The 19,904-nt window shown below is 39.2% G+C and overlaps 1 protein-coding gene across 1 annotated transcript in view; it reads left to right on the top strand.

Moving 5' to 3' along the window:
- Positions 1-869: 869 nt before the first annotated feature.
- The window catches only part of CACNA2D2 (calcium voltage-gated channel auxiliary subunit alpha2delta 2), a gene marked incomplete at both ends in the record, with an annotated part of 699,157 nt that continues 680,122 nt past the window's right edge, over positions 870-19,904 (top strand). Inside the window, one exon of the mRNA XM_083355340.1 lies at positions 870-994. Coding sequence (XP_083211466.1) covers positions 870-994 — 125 coding nt within the window. The remainder of the gene's footprint in view (positions 995-19,904) is intronic.

A 19,904-nucleotide genomic window follows, 5' to 3' on the forward strand; every position in this document is an offset into this window, starting at 1 on the left:
GTCGTATATATGCCCTAGGATTTAAAGAGACACTGGTGCAGATAAGGTTTCAGTAGACTGGATTAGATGCGGACTGGATAAACCCGGAGAGAACCACACACGGTCCGAAGCGATATACGCATATGTCAACGGCCGGCCGCCAAGGGTCGAAGGAAACGCAACTTAGAAGGACCAGTCACGTGCCCCGTACCAGCAGCCTTAGAAATAGGCCCGACGGCGCCACATGCTGTGTGTGTGTGTGTGTGTTTGTTGAAATGGGTGCGCGTGCCGGCCAGCTCCTGAAAGAAAGTAAGGTTGACTGCGCCATGCGTTGGAGAGCGCGCGTGTAACACGGACCGCCTGGGCCTGACGAAAGGTCCAGGGAGCGAGAGCGCTCGTTTATCAGCCAATTACCTAGAGAGCATGCGCCGTGGTGGCTGCTGAGGATGGAGAGCGTTCCGATCCGAGAGATGGGGAGGAGGGAAGCGAGGGGGGGAGGAGGAGGAGGAGGAGGAGGCTGGGCAGGTTGGCCGCCTGTGTGAGGGAAAGTAAGCAGTTTGCATTCGCTCGGCGCCCGCCTTCAACGGAGCTGAGCTCGCCGCGCGAAGCTGTGTGTCCCCGTCCCCTGCGAACTGCTTCGTTGCGGGAGAAAGCAGAGGGTTGTGTTGTTGTTTTTTGCCGAGCTGCCGCTCGCTTTTCTGGAATAAGCGGGAAGGTGGGGTGGGGAGTACTCGGGGCGCCTGCTTGCCTGCTTCCAAGACCCGAGCAGATTGCCAGCCCGAGCAGGAGCCAGCGCGTCTCGGCAGCCAAGCGCCGCCGCCGCCGCCACCGGGCGGGGAGGGGGGGGGAAGAAAGAGAATTGGTGCCGCCACTGAATTTTTAATGGAAAAATGGCGATCTCGGCTCAGACCTGCGGCACATCTTGCCTCGTCCGGGCTCTGTACGGCCAAATCCTCCTAGGCTTCCTCGCCTCGGCTCCCTCTGCGAATGGCTACAGCTTTCCCCAGCAGTACACGTAAGTAAGAGCTGCTCTCCCACCGAGGCTGCCAAGGCAGCCAGCCGCCACGGGGAAGTGCTGCCGGTCGGATGCTTGCGGCGCAGGTTGGTCCTGGATTGCCGGTGTTGACGCGCGCCTTTGCGCTTGTCCCGCTTCACAGGACCACCGGCGATATCCCTTCGGGTGGCCTTAATAATATAGGGGTGTGAAAGTGCACCTGCTTTGCGGGGTTTTCAGACGAGTCTTTGGGCAGAGCGAAAGAGGGGCTGGTGACGGTCCTTCTGTTCCAACTACCTTTTCCCACTTGGGTACGGCCAAATCCTTAACTCGGCTTGTTTGTGGAAAGTGAGGGTGGTAGAGCAAGCTGTGCTCACCTAATTTTAAAGGGATGCATCCCTTTCTATAACTGTTGAGGCTGAACATTTACAGCAAACTAGTATAGTAAACAAAAGAAAGCATCGTTTCATTGGGAATTCATTGAAGAACTCTTTCAAGACAAGCAAAAGTTTGAAAATATTGCAGTGGAGTAGTAATGCACCCATTTATCTTACACCTTGTTCAACTAGGCTTGTGTTAGAAATAACCCAGATTTCATTGCAAATATTAGCGAGTTTTTAAGTTCCCTGTTCCTGTGTCACTTTCTGCATTCTTCTTCCCCCCTTCCCTCTCTTTATCTAAAAATATTTAACATAGTGTTAACAAGTAGAAAAGATTGTTGAAATTAATGTGTATGTGCATCATCTGTAGAAGAAACAGAATTGCTTTTTATGGCTTACAAATGTACCCATACAGTCTCCACAATCCAGGAATTCTTCACAGAGTGCAAAGCAAATAATAAATTGATAACTGGTAGCAATGCACTATTTAAAGCTTTAATCCTATTCCTCCTATATAGAAGGTTGAATACTACTGTATCTTATGGCACTTAAGAATAAGCATGTTAAATGCTTTTTGCTAGTGGATAGTTTGCTATTCTGAACATTCTAATTCAAAGCATATATCAGGATTAATTCTGATATTTTTAAAATTGCATACAGTACCTTAAGGATTCAAATTGGTCCTATTCCTAGGGTTCGTTATGAAGGCTGGCAGCATGCTTACTTGTCACCTACTTCTTTAAGTGAGGATAGGTTTGATAATCCAAATCAATAACTGCAAGGTAGATCTAATATAGCTACTGGCATTAGTAGTTTGTTTTAGTTTAAGACTAAATTGAAGTTTTCATAATATGATAGATATTTTAATAGTGTAACTGGTTCAATGATTTTAAATGCTATGACCTGCTGAAGGGCATGGCAGCCACTGAATGCATAGTTTTAACTTATATGGAGGAAATGGGAATTCTTTTTCCAATGCAACACTTTTTAGGTCTTTTGAAATATTGTGATAAATTCTGATGGGGTACAGTTCCCACTACTGACCTTTCCCCATCCCGATAAAAGTTTCCTGTATTTATTTAGCTACAGAATGTACATTTTTCTCCCAAGAGTTTCTGGTAATACTGCTTTAGTCCTTCAGTGCATCATACGCTACTGGCGTCTGAGTCTAGGCTGCTAGACTTCCATCTGCCTGTCAGACAGACATATAAATTCATCTAGGATTTAAAGTTGAAAGTGATTTTTACCTTGGTAGGAAACCAAATGCAAACACTTGTTCAGTACTAAATGTTCACGGTTTCATCTTGCAGTTTTCCTGTGTGCATGAGTGGTTGTTACTCATGCAAGCAGTCCCTCTAGAAATCATCACTTTATTGCTTTCTAACAAAAGATGATTTAACATTCCCAACCATTAAATTGTACTGTACTAGATTTTTTTAGAAACTGAATTAAAAAAAATAGGAAGTGGGCATCACAAACAAGAACTACAGCTTACAGAATATGTGACTTTATATAGTTATATAAATTACTTTTAAGCCTGATTAGACCAGGTTTAAACATAAATCATGCTAGATTAAGTTTTTGAAATGGTATTGGTGGATTACTTCACTAGATTTACTGGGAAATAAATCCCTTTAGGCATTCATATAGCTGAATTGTATAAAATGTATTTTTATCAGATATCCTATTGTACTGTTCCTAGTAAGACCAAAAGCTCCAGGTTCTACATTTCCAAAGCTCTTAGAACACTTGTGGAAGACAGTAATTGTTCAAATGCACATAATGTATAGATTAATATTAATATTATATTTATATTTATTAGATTTTTATACCGCCCTTCTCCCGAAGGACTCAGGGCGGTGTACAGGGCAATAAATATTAAAATACAAAGTACAAAAGTTAAAAAAACAAATAATTATGCCCAATATATACAATAGTTAAAACCATATTAAAACCCAATAATCTGTGCATATGTGTATAACATTTTTTTTGTCTCTTTTTGCCTTGATTTCTCCAAACCAGTTTGGGAAATAAATGAAGGGCATGAATGATTAGCTGATGTTGATGTATCACTGCTTGCTAATGCCCTTTAACATCTGGGCTATAATACTAGCTACAGCTCTTCAGAGCTCCCATCGCTGTCATTCAAATGCTTAAAGGCTCAGATGTTACTGGAAGGGAAGGCAAAAAAAGCTGTCATAGTCTCCCTGGAATTCTTTTCTTTCAACAATCTTAGTTAAGTGACCAGTGATTAAAAATAACTGACCTGCTGAAAGCAAGTAATATTTTGCAGAGTTATGTGATTATATCTCTTTAATAAAGTGGTGTGTCTTCCAAGTATATTTAGTTTATTACTTCAGAGCCTACTATTCTATTTATGTATTATCCATATAATTGCCCTCTATAGGAATTTATAGAGAAATGTCCCCCAAAGTTCCTAAACTAAAATAGCAAACAATACACTCTGGGTAGGGGGAGGGAAAGAGAGAAAAGTGGTTGATATAGGAAAATGCAATTATGTTTACTTAAACTTACAGGATTAAAATGAAAGTCTTAAAAAAGACTTGCAAAAATATTGGAAGGCTTTTGGACCAACTGAGTGATGCTGAACAAATGGAATGATATCAGAAATTGGCAACTTAGAGCTCACACTAAATTATTTATTCTCAGTATGCGCAACACTAACCCTCCAGAATAAGTACTTTATCTTCATATATAATCCGGAAACCGCCTTTTATTGGGTTAGTTTTTGGTGTACTTAGTCTTTGAGCAGTGAAATTCAGACACTATTTAAACAATTGCAGTGCATGTGAGTTCCTAGTTCTGATTCCTAGAACATTGCTGCTGTGTTTGTGTTACATGAGCTATTTATTCATCTTACACTGAACTAAGGAAGGCTTGGCTCAGTCTGCTGTTCAGGATAGGATTTCTCACTGAGCTTCAAAAAGGAAAACCCAAGATTGGAATGGGCCTATTTTGCTAAGGACATCGAGTCATCCACCTGATAGGCATGGTGTTTTTAATGAATGGTACGCCTGTGTATTCAACTGGGATTAAAGGTTTTACTTTTTGAGGTAGGCTGTTCTTTTCAATACTTTCTACCAGCATTGCCCAACTGATGCTAAATAGAAGCAGAGTTTTTTGGAGGTATGACAAGCAACCTTTGTCTCTTTCCATGTACATTGATAGAGTGAAAAGAGATCCTGTGTGAAACTCTTCTGCAACCTGTACCTATATATGATATTTATGAGAAGTTTTTAAGAATTAAAATATGTCTACTATAAACTCCAAATATATCCATAATTGCAGCTGTTAACTTCTTTTTAGTTCAAAGCAGTTAGTCTTGTTAAAGTGTAATAAATTTGTTCAGAAGTAAGATCTGTCTATATATTACCTGACTTCATCACGTCTCACAAATACAAAATGATAAACCTGTATCCACCTTACAAGAAAAAATGATTAGTTTTTAAATATCAAACAATATATCTAAAATCAGGATTTTTAAAATCATTTATGGAGTAGAATATATTTGGTCCTGTTATTCATAAATGAATATTCTGGTAAACTAATCCTGTTGCTGGCAATTTAAGTGAGTTATTACTTGCTTCAGTTCCTCACTTAGTAAGTTATTTATTTTTATCCTGCCTTTAATATTTTTACAAATATGTCAAGGTGGCGAACATACCTAACATTCCTTCCTCTTCCTATTTTTCCCACAACAACAATTCTGTAAGATAGTTGAGTATTGTATTTGCATTTGAAATGGACAGTAAAACCAGGCACTTGGATTTGATGTCTTTCTTGGGATGTTTGATGAAACATCTAACATGTTTGTGTTTGTGTTGCATGGCATTGGTAATTCTCTCCCCCCCCCAATGCAAATATAATCTAATACTCTAAATTTAGAGTATTAACTCTTTTGCTCAGTCCTTCTATTTTTGGTGATAGACAAATCTTATAAGTGAATAAATCAATAAGAATGATGTTCTTTGCATTTTACTGAATTCACATTATCTATTTTGATATCAATTATTTATATCCCAGTCTTTCACTAAAGGTATCAGAGCAATATATAGTCATAAAACCATATATTGTAATCAATAAAAATTTCAAGGTCAAGAAAAAAAATCCAAAGGCTTAGCAATATATAACCAAATAACTAATAGTAATACAGGCAAAACATGTCAATCATCAAAACTGGTGCCAATAGCATTAGTTGTTAAGAGCCCAGTATAATATCTGGCATCAAGGGGAAATCTGACAATTATCATTTGCTATCATGGGCTGTGCCCCAAGAAAAGCCTTTTCATGCTCACTAAATCACCTGAGATTGTAACAAGAATTAGGTCTCTAACTGATTATAATCTCTAAGTAAAACTGTATGGGAGCAAGCATTCCCAAAATAATCCTGCAGTTTCTGAATATCTTAGTACTAACTTGCATGGAATACTCGATGTTAGGAGATAGGTGTTTTTTTTTCAGAGAGTGCCTGCATAACAGATTGTGCAGTCTGTTCCATTGAAAAAAAAGGAATGAACTGACAAAGATTATACAGAACTGTTTTTATCATAAACATTTAGAGAAGAGTTATTAGATTAATGCACTGGTCTGCTAACAATCCATCAACTGTCTTATTTTTTTAAAATAACAGAGATGAAGAATAGGAGTGAAGAATTAAAAGTCAGCCAAATATGGAACAAGGAAAATTGTGAAAAATTGCAAAACTATTTACAGATGAGGTTCTTCGGGATTTCTCTTAGGCTAAATAAATCATTGCAATTCATAGGATGCATGAAAATTCTCCCACTGAGATGAGTGAGAAGGCTTTAATCTCAGTTGTCAGAATCCTCGTTTTGAAATTACTCCTGGAAGCAACCTAGAACTAAGGAGAAACTTCCTGACAGTTAGAACAATTAACCAGTGGAACAACCTGCCTCCAGAGGTGGTGAATGCTCCAACACTGGAGGTTTTTAAGAAGAGACTGGACAGCCATTTGCCTGAAATGGTATAAGGTTTCCTGCCTGAGCAGGGGTTTGGACTAGATGATCTCCAAGGTCCCTTCCAACTTCATCATCATCATCATCATCATCATTATTATTATTATTATTATTATTATTATTATTATTATTATTATTATTATTATTATTATTATTATTATTTGAAGCCTGGTTTTTCATAACACAGGAAACTCCAACATTGAGGAGCTGAAAAAGAGGCATGGTGGGAATACCCTGCCCCTCTGTAGTGCCCCCAAACTCTGGCAACATATTTTCGCTAGTGGAGGACAGAGATAGATAGAGGAGCACAGCCAAGGAAACAATTCTTTCCTGCCAGGACACTGGATTCTCTGGAACCTCTGTGGTTGGAGCATCTTCAGATAGGAACTTTGGATTGCTTTGCTAAAGCAAGTTTAGGATTAAAAAAAATAGAACAGATATATTCACTGTTTGCTAGGGTAAGAAGAATCTAAGCAATCTTACCCTTGTGATCATGGTTGGTAATGGTTACTAAAAACAAAAAGTAGTCAAGCTGTCTTTTGGTATGCAGGATTTTCATGATTACATTTGGATGATTACTCTAGCTCTCTGGGTAAACTATATAGAAACACCAGAAATAATCGGTAAGTGTACATATGTATGTATATAAACCTACATTATATGTTTCAACATGGGTTATATTTCAGCATTGGTTAGGTCTTTAGGTCAAAGAAGTTGATAGGATAAATGATTAGTTAGCTAAGCTGTCATGAGTTCCAGAGCCAAATCCAGTCTTGTAAAACTAGAATATGGAATGGAGAACTAAAAATGATTCCATTCCTTGAATTCTGACTTCTCTGAAGAAAATGATAAATATGAAAAGAAGGGAAGGAGAAGAAGACAGGGGAGTGAACTGAGAGGGCAGGTAAAATATGTCATAAAATATGTTTTAAGATTTTGTAAAGTGTACCATAATGCCGTAAGCCAGGGGTGTCAAACTCAATTTCATTGAGGGCCACATCAGCATTGCGGTTGCCCTCAGGGGGCCGGGTGGGTATGGCCAGGGTGGGCGTGGCCTACTGGGTGGGTGTGGCTAGAATGTGTATGGCCTACTGGGTGGGCGTGGCCAGCTCTATATCGTTCGTATCAAGGGGGCCTATGGGGGCCTGGGCAGGAGTGGGACAGATCTGGGGGTCTCTGGCAGAAGGAGGGTCTCTGGGCCAGGGTCAAGGCAGTGGGGGCCGTTCCCTCACTGTTTCCAGGATGGCTTCGCGGGCCGCATGAAACCACTTTGCGGGCCGGATCCGACCCCCGGGCCTTGTGTTTGACATGTCTGCCGTAAGCTAAAATCAGAAGATTGTGGGGTGGAGGTAGGGTGGGGTGGAGATGGGAATAGCATTTCAAGAAAAAAAATAGGGCTCTAGCAGTGTTTTAGTGATATGAAGATAACACAAGAGTAGAAGAGTAAACTTCATCTTGATGTGTTTGAATGGGAGGGGGATAGGTTTCAATATATTGTTACTCTACTGTCTTTTTTTCTCAGTGAAAATTGGAGGAAAATAATACTTCAGCTTTCCTAGGCAACAACGAAAGAAATAGGACTATATGCTGCCTTTGGGCTGCTTACTGGGGTCAACTGTTTACCTCAGTTCCTCAATAGAATGGTTTCTTCTATATCTTGCAAACTAGGTGGCTCCAGTAATCTTTGAGTCAAGGCTGGAATTGGGTTGGTTTAGGTTCCTCTCTGTGATAGGACCAACTTTATGAAATTCTCCCTTTCTAGAACTTAATGTCAGGTCATCTCCTACGCATTATTTTTTATTTATCAAATTTATATAGCCTCCCATCTCACCATACAACAATCATGTTTGAACTACTTTCTCCTGGTGTGTACTAAGACGATGTTAAAAATCTGCTTTTAGAGGAATCTGTTTTTATTACGGTACTCTTAACATTGGTTCTTTTCAGCGTGAAGATATACAGTATATGTTAAACTAGTTACTGCTGTTTTCATTTAACATGTACTGCAGATTTAAAACTGCTTTGGCGTTTTAATAGATTTTGTTACCATTGTATTGTTGCCATTTCCTGATTTTTATTTTAAAATGCTGTGAGTTGATTTTGCTAGGGCCATGTGGTTATAACTATAATAGATAAAATAAATAATCATGACACTTACAGTCAATAACTAATAAGCACGATGCACTGTCATTGCTGGTTCTTCCCTCTTAAAACCCACCCTAAAGGTCAGCTGGCCCAAGATTATGGTTGCATATTTAGAATGAGCAGCTGGTGTTGTCAGAAGGAACTAGATTGAATTCATTGTGATTAGGCTGTTCCACAGAACATGAAACTGGTTAAAATGTTTTACAAGAGATGAAGTTCCTCAAGACAACTGGTCCAGCGATCAAGTCAGTTAGTTTAGTTTAGAAAATAAAGAACAGATTTTGCTCTGGAAAAGTTAATAGAATGAGACAAGAAAAATGTTAAATCCCATGGAATGTATTTAGAACCAAATGAAGTATGGGTGATTCTTTGAAATATGCAGTGCAGTGTCTGTCTTTGCTGATTCCCACAATCAAGAAGCATGACAGAGTATATACCAGAGTTGGAGGAAGAAATAACATTTTATGATAGGTAATCCTTGACTTACGACTACAATTAAGCCCAAAATTTATGTTGCTAAGCAAGACAGTTGTTAAGTGAGTTTTGCTCCATTTTTACAATCTTTCTTGCCACAGTTGTTAAGTGAATCACTGCAGTTGTTAAGTTAATAACACAGTTGTTAAGTGAGTCTGGCTTTCCCATTGACTTTGCTTGTCAGAAGGTCGCTAAAGGGAACACATGATCTCGGGACACTGCAGTCATCATAAATATTAGTCAGTTGCCAAGCATTTGAATTTTGATCATATGACCACAGGGATGCTGGCAACGGTGTAAAAATGGTCATGCCACTTTTTTTCAGTGCCATTATAACTTTGAACGGTCATTAAGGTGCTGGTGATGACCTATAAAGCCCTAAATGGCTTGGGTCCGGGATATTTAAGGGAACACCTGCTGCCAGCATCAAGTTCCCTTCGTCCAGTGCGCTCACAGAGGGAGGGTCTTCTCAGGGTGCCGCCGATAAAAGATTGCCGGCGGATAACACCCAGGGGGAGAGCCTTTTCTGTAGGTGCGCCTGCACTCTGGAACCAGCTGCCCGTGGAGCTCAGAACTGCCCCTGACCTGCGTTCATTCCGCCGAGACCTAAAGACTTGGCTCTTTGAGCTCTCTGACCCAGGCTGAGAATTTTAACTGGGGTTTTATTTTCAGGGATAACTTAATCTTTTATTTGTCTTTTAACTTGTATTTTGTATTGGTATGATTTTAAACTGCCCTGTAAACCGCCCTGAGTCCTCCAGGAAAGAGCGGTATATAAATCTAATAAAAATAAATTAAACAAATGGAGGCAAATTGAGGATTACCTGTACCTGAGTGTTATTTCCTATCTACGTCACTATCCATACCGTTATTTCACTTGTATTGTCAGCAAAGTAATCATACAGTTTTCATGAAAATGACACATAAGTTACCGGGAATGAAGATTGACTCAAAGGAATTTTTTATTGAGAGGGTGCAGCACCATGTTCAGCATCCCTTTCTTCAGGGCAGTATTTCATAACTTCTATGGTCTTTTTCACAGCTGAATCTCCAGTGTACTACATACTATATGTTTCTACCCTATAAGTGAAGAACTTTTGGGAGGACCTTGAATTTAATAAAGACATGACCTTCTTGCAACATTCTGAGACTTTTGCAACCTTTATCTGTGAGAACCGTGGCTCTGCCTGAGGGAGAATTTTGTGAAAAACAGAAAAGATGTAATCTTTGTCATCATATCTGTTTGTTGAAAAGCTTGGCAGTGATGGGATCTAAATTGAAAAAGATAGTAAAATTGGGTTGCAGTATTTCACTTTTTTTTTTAACAAAAATCAAATGTTTCCTTTCCCTTTGAGTTTGTTTAGCTATGGATTTACATGAGCCCGTTCCTCTGAAATTATAATTTCAATATATACATGGTTTTTGATTAATAAAGGTATTGATGAAATGGAAATAATATTAATGATACCAATTTTATTTATATTCATTCTTGGTAAATCCTCAGCTTCATTCTTGGCAAATCCTTAGTTTCAGCACCTATCAAAATGATTGGCAAATTTGTCATGGAAATATTTTTCTTTTAGTTTTTAGTTGGTTTTCCATATACATTTGACCTGGAATCCAAAATTATACCTATATAAGACATATATGAGATTCTTATTAAAGGATAGTATGTGTGTATTTTTATCTAATGCCACAATGAATTTTCTTTTGCTTTAAGAACTGATACAGATGAACTTTTCTGGCTTTGCAGAAAGATGGGGGCGAGGGGATGGTTCTGTGTGAGTAGTGGGCGAGTGCATGCGTGCGTGCAGCTCCATTTGCGTGAGTGGTGGACATATGCACCAGCCACTCATGCAAATAGAGTGTGCGTGCATGCATTGCACTCACCCACTGCTCGCATAAATGCTGATGCACACAAATGCTGACCCATCACTTCCACAGCCCGCTTCTGAACAGCTCACAGCCTGGTAGTGGGCCACAGCCATAGAGAAATTCTTCAGTCTGTAAAGAATATAAAAAACTTCCTGTGTTTTTGATCTCAAATTTATTATTTTCCAAAAGGAAAATAATTTGAATTTTTATTTGTACGGCTCATTGATCTATAGCAGGGGTTCCCTGCTCGTACTCCCTGGGGGCATGAGACGATATTCCAGGGGGTGCAAAAACTTGGGTTTTCAAAGTTATAGTGTCTATGCATAATTTGTTGCCGTTATTACAAACTTTTGTAAGGGGTGCGAGAATATATCAGAAGTATTCTAGGGATGCGGGGTATAGAAAAGGCTGGGAACCACTGATCTATAACATCAACTTCTAGAATTCCCCAGTCAGCAAAGAACTTGTAGTCTGCCCACCTTAGAGTTGTCAAGTTGAGAAACACTGATCTATAGGACTGCTGCCTATAGGCTTGGTAATTATTTGAATGCGTACACCAGAATGCAACAGATTTTTTGAGGCACCTCACTTCACTCAGGAACTCATAGCCTCATATTTATGATTAGAATAGCACCCTACAAAACTGCTGAAAGGAACAAATGTCTTTTCTTTGCTACTCACTCAACCATTTATTCTAGCTGCAGTAGTGATGGGAACAAAACATGTAGAAGAAAGTGACATGTTAAAGAGAGATGTAACACTGAAAGTACTAACATGGAAAGTACAAAGAGCCTTCCCAGAATCATTGTCTGTAAGATGCTAATTAAAAGCTGTGCCAATCTGCTCTAATTATACATTGTAATATGATCCTCCCTGCCCAGAGAGTCTTCAGATTATGAACTGGTCATTTGTATGCAACAGTTTTGGTTACCTAATCTGTTACGCATGCTTTTAGTTGTTGATCTTACTGTTCTTTGTATCAGAAAACATGATTGCACTTAAGTTAATAGAACTACAGTAACATGATATTGGTATTTTTTCTCTGTCTCTGTTATTCATTAGATCAGAACTCCCCAACCTTTCTGGCGGCCTGGAGGGGAAGGGAAGAGCAGGGAAATACACAGGCGCAAATGGGCGTGTGCACAGTGGCGGCACTAGCATGTGTGCATGCCCAAAGGGGCCACTAGCACCCGTGTGATGCTGGCGGTGAAGCTGGCGCCCCTGTGCATGCTCAAACGGGGCCGTTAGCACCCACGAGGCGGTGCTAGCATGAGGGGAGTGCACACATGTGTGCGCACTCACCAGCCTTTCCCTTGGCCTGGTGGCAAACAGGCCATGGCCTAGTACCAGGGCGCGGCCCATAGGTTGGGGACCGCTGCATTAGATAGTGATGGAATAATTGAGCAGGTGAGAAAAGTTCATTGTTGGCTGATGAGATATGCAATCACATTATGTGCAACTCAGGAAACTTTGCTATGGTAGGAAAAAAGTTCTGATGACTTAAAGGTTGACTTGCATAATTATGTGATCTAGGCTGAATACAAGTTATCATTCATTTGTTCCAGCTTATTATTTGCTTAATGGTCCACTCATTTTTTGAACATTTCAATGACAAACCAAATTCAATATAGTACTTCAGTAATTCTGATACTTTGAGAGGAGAAACTAGCCTATTTATTTTCTTTTTTGTGCCTTCAAGTCAGTGTTGACTTGGGTACTCAGCTTGTGGTTATGACATTGCTGAAAGCTATGGTCATGTGATCACTATTTGCAACCTTCCTTGCTAGCTTTCCACAAGCAAAATCAATGGAAGGTGGCCAGTTACTCCAGTAAGTCATTTCCACCTGCAGTAAGTCATTCCCACCTCTTGTATGTGGCTTGCACCAGGCCTCCCAGAGCCTCCTCAAGCTTCGTCCACCCCCTACAGCACCCCTGTACTCCTTATCTGGGACTCCTACCACTTCTCACTTAATGACCCATAAGTGTTGGGTTTACAGTGACAGCCAGGATTATGGGATTGTTGACACTTAAGTAATACAGTCACATTTCATGTCATGTTTAGCTTGCTAGGAATCAGATATCTCTCTTCTCAATATTGACTTTTCTTCCAAACCCACTTGAGAGAAAGAAAGAGACAGGCACACACAGAGAGAAGCTTGTGAATTAGCCTTTTCAATCCGATTGTTTGGAATAGCATTCTTCCCTTTTGGCTGTAATAATATTTTCTTTCTTTCTTTCTTTCTTTCTTTCTTTCTTTCTTTCTTTCTTTCTTTCTCTTTTCTTTTCTTTTCTTTCTCTCTCTCTCTGCCTTGAATAAAGCACTTGAACAACTCATAACTATATCACTAATCATGGGGTTCTATTGCTTGTCAAACATAAGTGAATCCCTTTTGTAAACTGGGTGAAAAATCAGGTGAATATTTGATTTTGCATCCCTTGAAGAAATAGGTATGTTTTACTCTAACAATGGACATCTTTCATTTTGCTGGGCATAATTTTTCTGTATGAATGCTTGAAAGTTAAGGTGTTCTAGAAACATCAGTGAATCAATACATGCCATGCCAAATAACTTATTTTCACTATGTGGGTAAAAGATGATCTGTGTACATAAAGGCATAATAATCTATATAGCTACCTTTCTGGAATTAACTGTGTTGCTGACAAATACAAGTGCAGCACAATAACAAAACAACAATGGTTGCTTGGTATAAGTATTGTATTTATCCTCATGCAGGCAAGATAGCATTTTATCCCATGTTTTCCTTGGGAAGATGAGGGTTGCTGTTTTGAAACTTATTTTCCCTACTGAGGGAAACCTTACACAGCTACTTATCATGCATAGTAGGACAGAAGAGACAACACTTAATTATTGAAGCCCTATAATGCTGTGAATTTCATAGGGCAGTGAACTCAAAGGCAGTTATAGTAGGCATATTTTGCAGTTAGTGAAACAGCTTTCCATTGCTGCAATTGGATATGCACATTTTAGAAGATTCTAGAGCTTTGCAGTACAGTGCTGCCTTTGTTTTAGTAATTTTATATATAATGGTGAACAAATCTACAGTAATACCTTTCTTTCCAATGAACAACAGTAATCATAAATCTTGAAAGTTGGATGAATCAACATGTATTTCTCAATTTTTCCTCTTACGTAGTCATTGCAATCATACCCAACTTTTGAATGGCATAGTACCTTATATAGGTAGTCCTGGACTTACAAAAGTTCACTTAATGACCATTCAAAGTTACAGCGGCACTGAAAAAAATGACATGACCATTTTTCACGCTTATGAAAATGCAGCGTCCCCATGGTCAGGTGATTTACATTCCGATGCTTGAAAACCGATTCACATTTATGATGGTTGCAGTGACCCAAGGTCATGTGATTCCCTTCTGCAACCTTCTAACAAGCAAAGTCAAGGGGGAAACCAGATTCACTTAACAATCGTGTTACTAATTTAACAACTGCAGCGATTCACTTAACAAATGTGGCAAGAAAAGTTTTAAATTGGGACAAAATTCACTTAACAAATTTCTCATTTAGCAGCATAAATTTTGGGATCAATTGTGGCTGAAAGTTGAGGACTACCTGTACTTTAGTAAATAATATCAAAGTGATTTACAATGAACTATGATTCCTACATGTCTTGATGAATTTGTTTCTTTGCTGAATATTGCATTGTCTGTTTTGAACATATATAACAAAATTTTGGATATCATGCATTTTTCGACAATGCACATTCTTGTCTGTTTTGAGGGGCTTAAAATCTTGCTAACTCTCTTCAAGTATTACTTAACGGTACCCATCAGCTATTTTCATCTAAGAAGTATCTCTCTATTAAGGGAGGGACAGAATGATTTTTTATTTAGTTCCATAAATGAAAATATAATCCACTTTATATGTGGAGATATAACAATATGGGAAAGCACGGATATTGGTTATTTTTTTCTCTTTCTGGGATGACATATGGGAGGTATTTAAATATATGATTTGTATATTGTGAAGTCACCAAATTTTCATTAAAATAGTGCAGAATTTAAAACCTGCCTATCTTAGAAACACAGGATTCTGGAATGTGAGCAGAGCCAGGTGAAATTGTACGAATGGGATGGATTCCTATGCCCAGAGATATGGCTTTAGTGTTATAAATAGCTCTTTCTACATCTTTTTCATGAGAGCAGAAATAAAATTTTGAAAAAAAACAAATAAAGGTATATTTGGCTAATTTGTATAATATTCTTATGGATGTAATTGGAATTTCCTAGAGCAAAGTTTGTATTTTCTTCCTTTAACACAGATAGTTTAAGTTGGCTTCGGCCAGTTTGATAGTTTCATCAGACTGCTTTAATGAAAGAGAGAGAGAACTCTGTCATAAAGAGAAGCAAAGTAATATACTGAATAGCCAAGTTATGTTGACAGAAAATCTGGATCTGATCACAATTCCTGTTTGGATGAATGTTTATTCCTCTCTTGGCTGTGCAGAATTTTGTGTTATGCCATCATAACATCCTTATTTGTGTTTCATTTCCTTTAGAAGATGTGACTTTATCTAGCTTGGGATAGGATGCAAAAGCTCTTTGGGTTAGGAAGTATAGGCAGACTGAGAAGGAAGATGTTTTCTTCTTTCCTTTCTTGGAAGTAGAATCCTTAACTTAGTACTCTGCCAGTTTAGGCTGTAGATAAATTCAGTTTTCCAACAGGGCTGATTCTTCAGTATTCTTTTTAGCAGCTTTTGAGAAGGTTAGACATACAGACATTTTGTAGGAAGTGGGAATACTGTGTCCTGAGAATTTCAGATGAGCAGAAAATATGCCTGCAATCAAATAATCATGTGAAGAAATTCATTTATTTACTTCCATTGTCAGTACTACCCTATTTTGAGCTAACCGGTAATTTTAGAAACTGGTAGTACAAAATATGAGTCTTGAAGTAAAGCTGGAAATGATGTTTGTGAAGGTTTTTTTATAGACACTGTCTTGATTTTTGCCTGAGGAAGCAAAATGATTTAGTATGCTGTGTATCTTTGGAATTTCTTCCAGGATTTAGCTTCAGAGGAATAATAGATTGCTGTTAGATTTTCATGTTCCGGAAAAGAGCTTTGTATTTGTAATTTTATATTGCTTTAATTTGCGTTCCGCAAAAATCGCACTCAGTATTTTTAAGAATTTTATTTGTATATTATCGCCATTAGTAATAGGATTTATGTATGCTTATTAACAGGAATTCTAAAGCTGTTTGCAATAATCATGAAACAGGCTAAAACAATCTGCTAAAAAGGTAAATCTCAGGATGAGTTAATGTTTGAAGAAGGCCAACATAAGATAGATATTTAAAAGATCCTTGCAATATATCAGAGTTGAAGTCTAGCAAGGTCATTTTATAGGGAAGCCCCAACCTGTGTCAGTAACATTATGTAGCTATCAGCAAGCTTTGGAATGGAGAACAGGTTTTCTCCTGAAAATTGTTAGTGACTTAGAAATATGGGTCCACAATTATTTCATACTAACTCCTTAAATCTGGCTTCATAACAGCAGGCACACACTTTGTAGCACATGTGTAACATGAATATAAAGCAGATCAGACACTAAGTTGCTGTATGTTACACGTAGTCCCCTTTTGATCATTCCTGAAGTCAGAACCATTCGGCACCCATTATATTAATCCAGTTTTAATCCTAGCAATGCAGGAGAGACAATGGCCAGGCTGCTCCTGTCCAGGAATAGGTAGCCATGACATGTGAATCGACTGACCCAGATTGGATCCTGGGACATTATCCTAGGACACCTATGTTCACCTTCGTTCCTATGAATATTCATTGTTAAAGGATGTGGCTGTAATGTGGCTCCGTTGCTTAGTGATGGTAATCTTGGCCGTCCCTGTTGCAATTGTTAAGTGACCTTGCAGCTTCCTACCAGCTTTGAACAACCCAGGCCAGTGGAGAAGCCAGCCAGAAATTGCAAGTCCCATGCATCTCACAAGCAGCATGGCAAGTAGGTAAGTAACTGCTGTCTTGTGGGAACAGGAGCAAGGAGAGGCCCAAGTGGTTGGATAGGTACAGTTTAAGTACAGTAGCCCAATTTCATGAAAATGTGTGTGTCTTGAAAGTTGTTCAGTAGGTCTGTGATAAGAAGTTGGGTGGTGATCCCTAATGGCCATAATATTAAGAAGTTCATAATCACGAACCGCTCTCAATAATTATTTTTCTCGGGTATAGTAAATGTAAGTGTAGATGCTGGAGGTTTAGGGGAGCAAACAAAACTTTTATTCTGATTCTGTAAGAGCCAAAAGCTTTTGTATAAATCCAAGTCTGAACAAAAGTAGAATAAAATGCATTTACCTATTGTCGGTTGCCTTAGTTGGTCTTAATGGTCTGAGGCATCTGCCAAGTTCTTGAAAGGAAAGCCTACAACGTTTCCTGTAGATGAAGTTGTGGAATGATTCAGGCATTTGCTTGCCATTTTGCCTGCTTGCCAACTGCCACACACAGATACAGCCTAACTTTTTGAAGCTAACTTTGGGATATGTGCTTTAGTAGTGCCAGTCTTGGCCTGATGGCTCTACACTAAAAACATAAACTAAACTATGTTTTATGTTTATGTATTCTTTCCTGATTGAGGCCTTTGAATTATGGTGCTGGAGAAGACTCCTGCGAGTCCCTTGGACTGCAAGGCGATCAAACTGGTCAGTCCTAGAGGAGATCAACCCTGACTGCTCTTTAGAAGGTCAGATCCTGAAGCTAAAACTCAAATACTTTGGCCACCTAATGAGAAGGAAGGACTCACTGGAGAAGAGCCTAATGCTGGGAAAGGTTGAGGGCAATAGAAGAAGGGGACGACAGAGAATGAGGTGGCTGGATGGAGTCACTGAAGCAGTAGGCGTGAGCCTAAATGGACTCCAGAAGATGGTAGAGGACAGGAAGGCCTGGAGGAACGTTGTCCATGGGGTCACGATGGGTCGGACACGACTTCCAAACTAACAACAAAAATTCTTTGCTGGGCATGGTGATCTTTTTACTGTTTCTATTTCCATGGTTCTCCAGCACTAGGGTCCAAAGAAGCCATAGGGAGATGGGGTAGGGGTAGAACAGAGTTGTGACATCTCTCCTTAACATACCTTTATGTCTCAATTCTTCCAAACGTCCATTGATTAATACACAATGTTGGAACAACTTTTTCAATTTTTTTTGGTGGGGGATGCCTTTGTTCACTAACTCAATCTTAGTTTATCAGCAAGTCTTTCTCAAAATTGGTTAGGCGGAGCCAAATCATTCCTGCAAATAACTGGAAATCTGCTGGACTCACAAATTCTGCATTGTTTTGTTTCAGTTTATAAATCTAAAGTTGCTTTTTTGGCCATATCTTCAAACATAACTCTAAACCTTTGTGTGAAGTTCTAGTGCAGGTAGTTCTTGTTTAATGATAGTACTTGCAATGGGTACTCGGTGGCTAAATGATGCAATCATAAAATGTGACATCAAGTGACTGAGCTGACTTATGATGGCAGTTCCAGTTGCAAATCCCTTGCAGTTGTTAAGCACAATGTCACATGATTGCCATTCACAACATTTTGCTGGCTTCCCCACTGACTTTGCTCATTGGAAGCTGGCAAAGAATGTTGCAAATAGTATTTATGTGACCATGGGACACTGCAATTGTCATAATTGTGAGTCAGTTGCCAAGTGCCTAAATTATGATCATGTGGGCGTAGGGATGCTGCAGTGGCTTCAACTTTGAGGTTCAGTCATAAGTTTCTCTATTCAGTGCCATCATAACTGTGAATGATTTCTGAATGAATGGATATTAACTGAAGACTATCTGTAATGGTCCAATGACAGATCATTGCACTGAATGAGGGATACAGCTTATTTAGTTCCTTTTTTCAGCAGACTCAGAACAAAAGTCACCTTGTTGCATCTTCTAGAAATTCTAGCCAACCTGCCATAAACAATTCACACTGAATCTTGCATTGTGTCAAAGTCAAAAATTGATCCAGAGGTCCACCAAACTTCTTTGGCAATGTCTCATGAGAGCATAGAAAAAATGGTTGGATTGCAATTTGTTGTTCTGCTCCTGGCTGGTCCCAAAGTTTGTGTTAGTTGTCCCATGGCATTGTACAGGTTTTATATATCCACTTGCTGCTGTTGATGCTGTAACAATGTTCAGCATGTTATTCAATAGGCACTGAAGTGACTTGAGAATCTGATACCATTTCCATGATCAAAGACAAGGTTTGAGCCCTCTCTAAATTGAGAATGGTGATGCATTCAGGATTGTTGTCAGACCTCCAAGGTAAGCTATGCTCTGCCTCAGATTGGAGATAAACATGTAGACACAATTGCTTAGGAGTTGAACTATTTACTACAATGAAATAGTTAACAGTACACAGGATTGTAAATCAAAATCTGTTCAAAGAATGCTTTCCTGAATAAGTCTGTTTGAAGTTCAAGCAGCCATAACATGGCCAAATTCATTCCAGGAGTCAAAGAGCCTGATCAGATAGTCAACAGCCAAAGATTCAAGTGCAAGAAAACACAGGAATGAGACGGAATTCCAAATGGTTGTTTCCAAAAAAGAAAGGCTGACGGCAAAGCAGTTACATAAATCTCCCTCCCTAGGCAGCTGGCTTCAGGTTCTCAGGCCTCTCTCTTTGCTTATTTAGAAGCTTCACTGAATAACTTTGCTTTGCTTGCTGTTGCATGCATTGAGATCTGGGGCTTGGGGATTGTTCCTTGTCATCTGACTGCTTCAACTGATCAGGAGTTGCTTGTGGTTGATAGCCTCATCAGATGAATCATGGCTTGAGGCTGACAATCCATAGGTTCAGATGGAGGAATGTTACCAAAGTTGGACTCAGATTGTGAATTTGCATTGTGGCCCATGAGAAGATATGTCAGAAACAGACACCTCAAGAGTCTATTGTTACAATATATAATAACAGAATTTTGGAAGCCTGGCAGCATTTCTTTCTCCCTATTTATTATACTAAACACACACACAAGTGACTCTGGGTCACTTATTAGATTAAAAAACACACAATTTATTTGTATTTGTTCTTCTGTG

The sequence above is a fragment of the Vipera ursinii genome, assembly GCF_947247035.1.
Source record: "Vipera ursinii genome assembly, chromosome: 2".
Lineage (NCBI taxonomy): Eukaryota > Metazoa > Chordata > Lepidosauria > Squamata > Viperidae > Vipera > Vipera ursinii.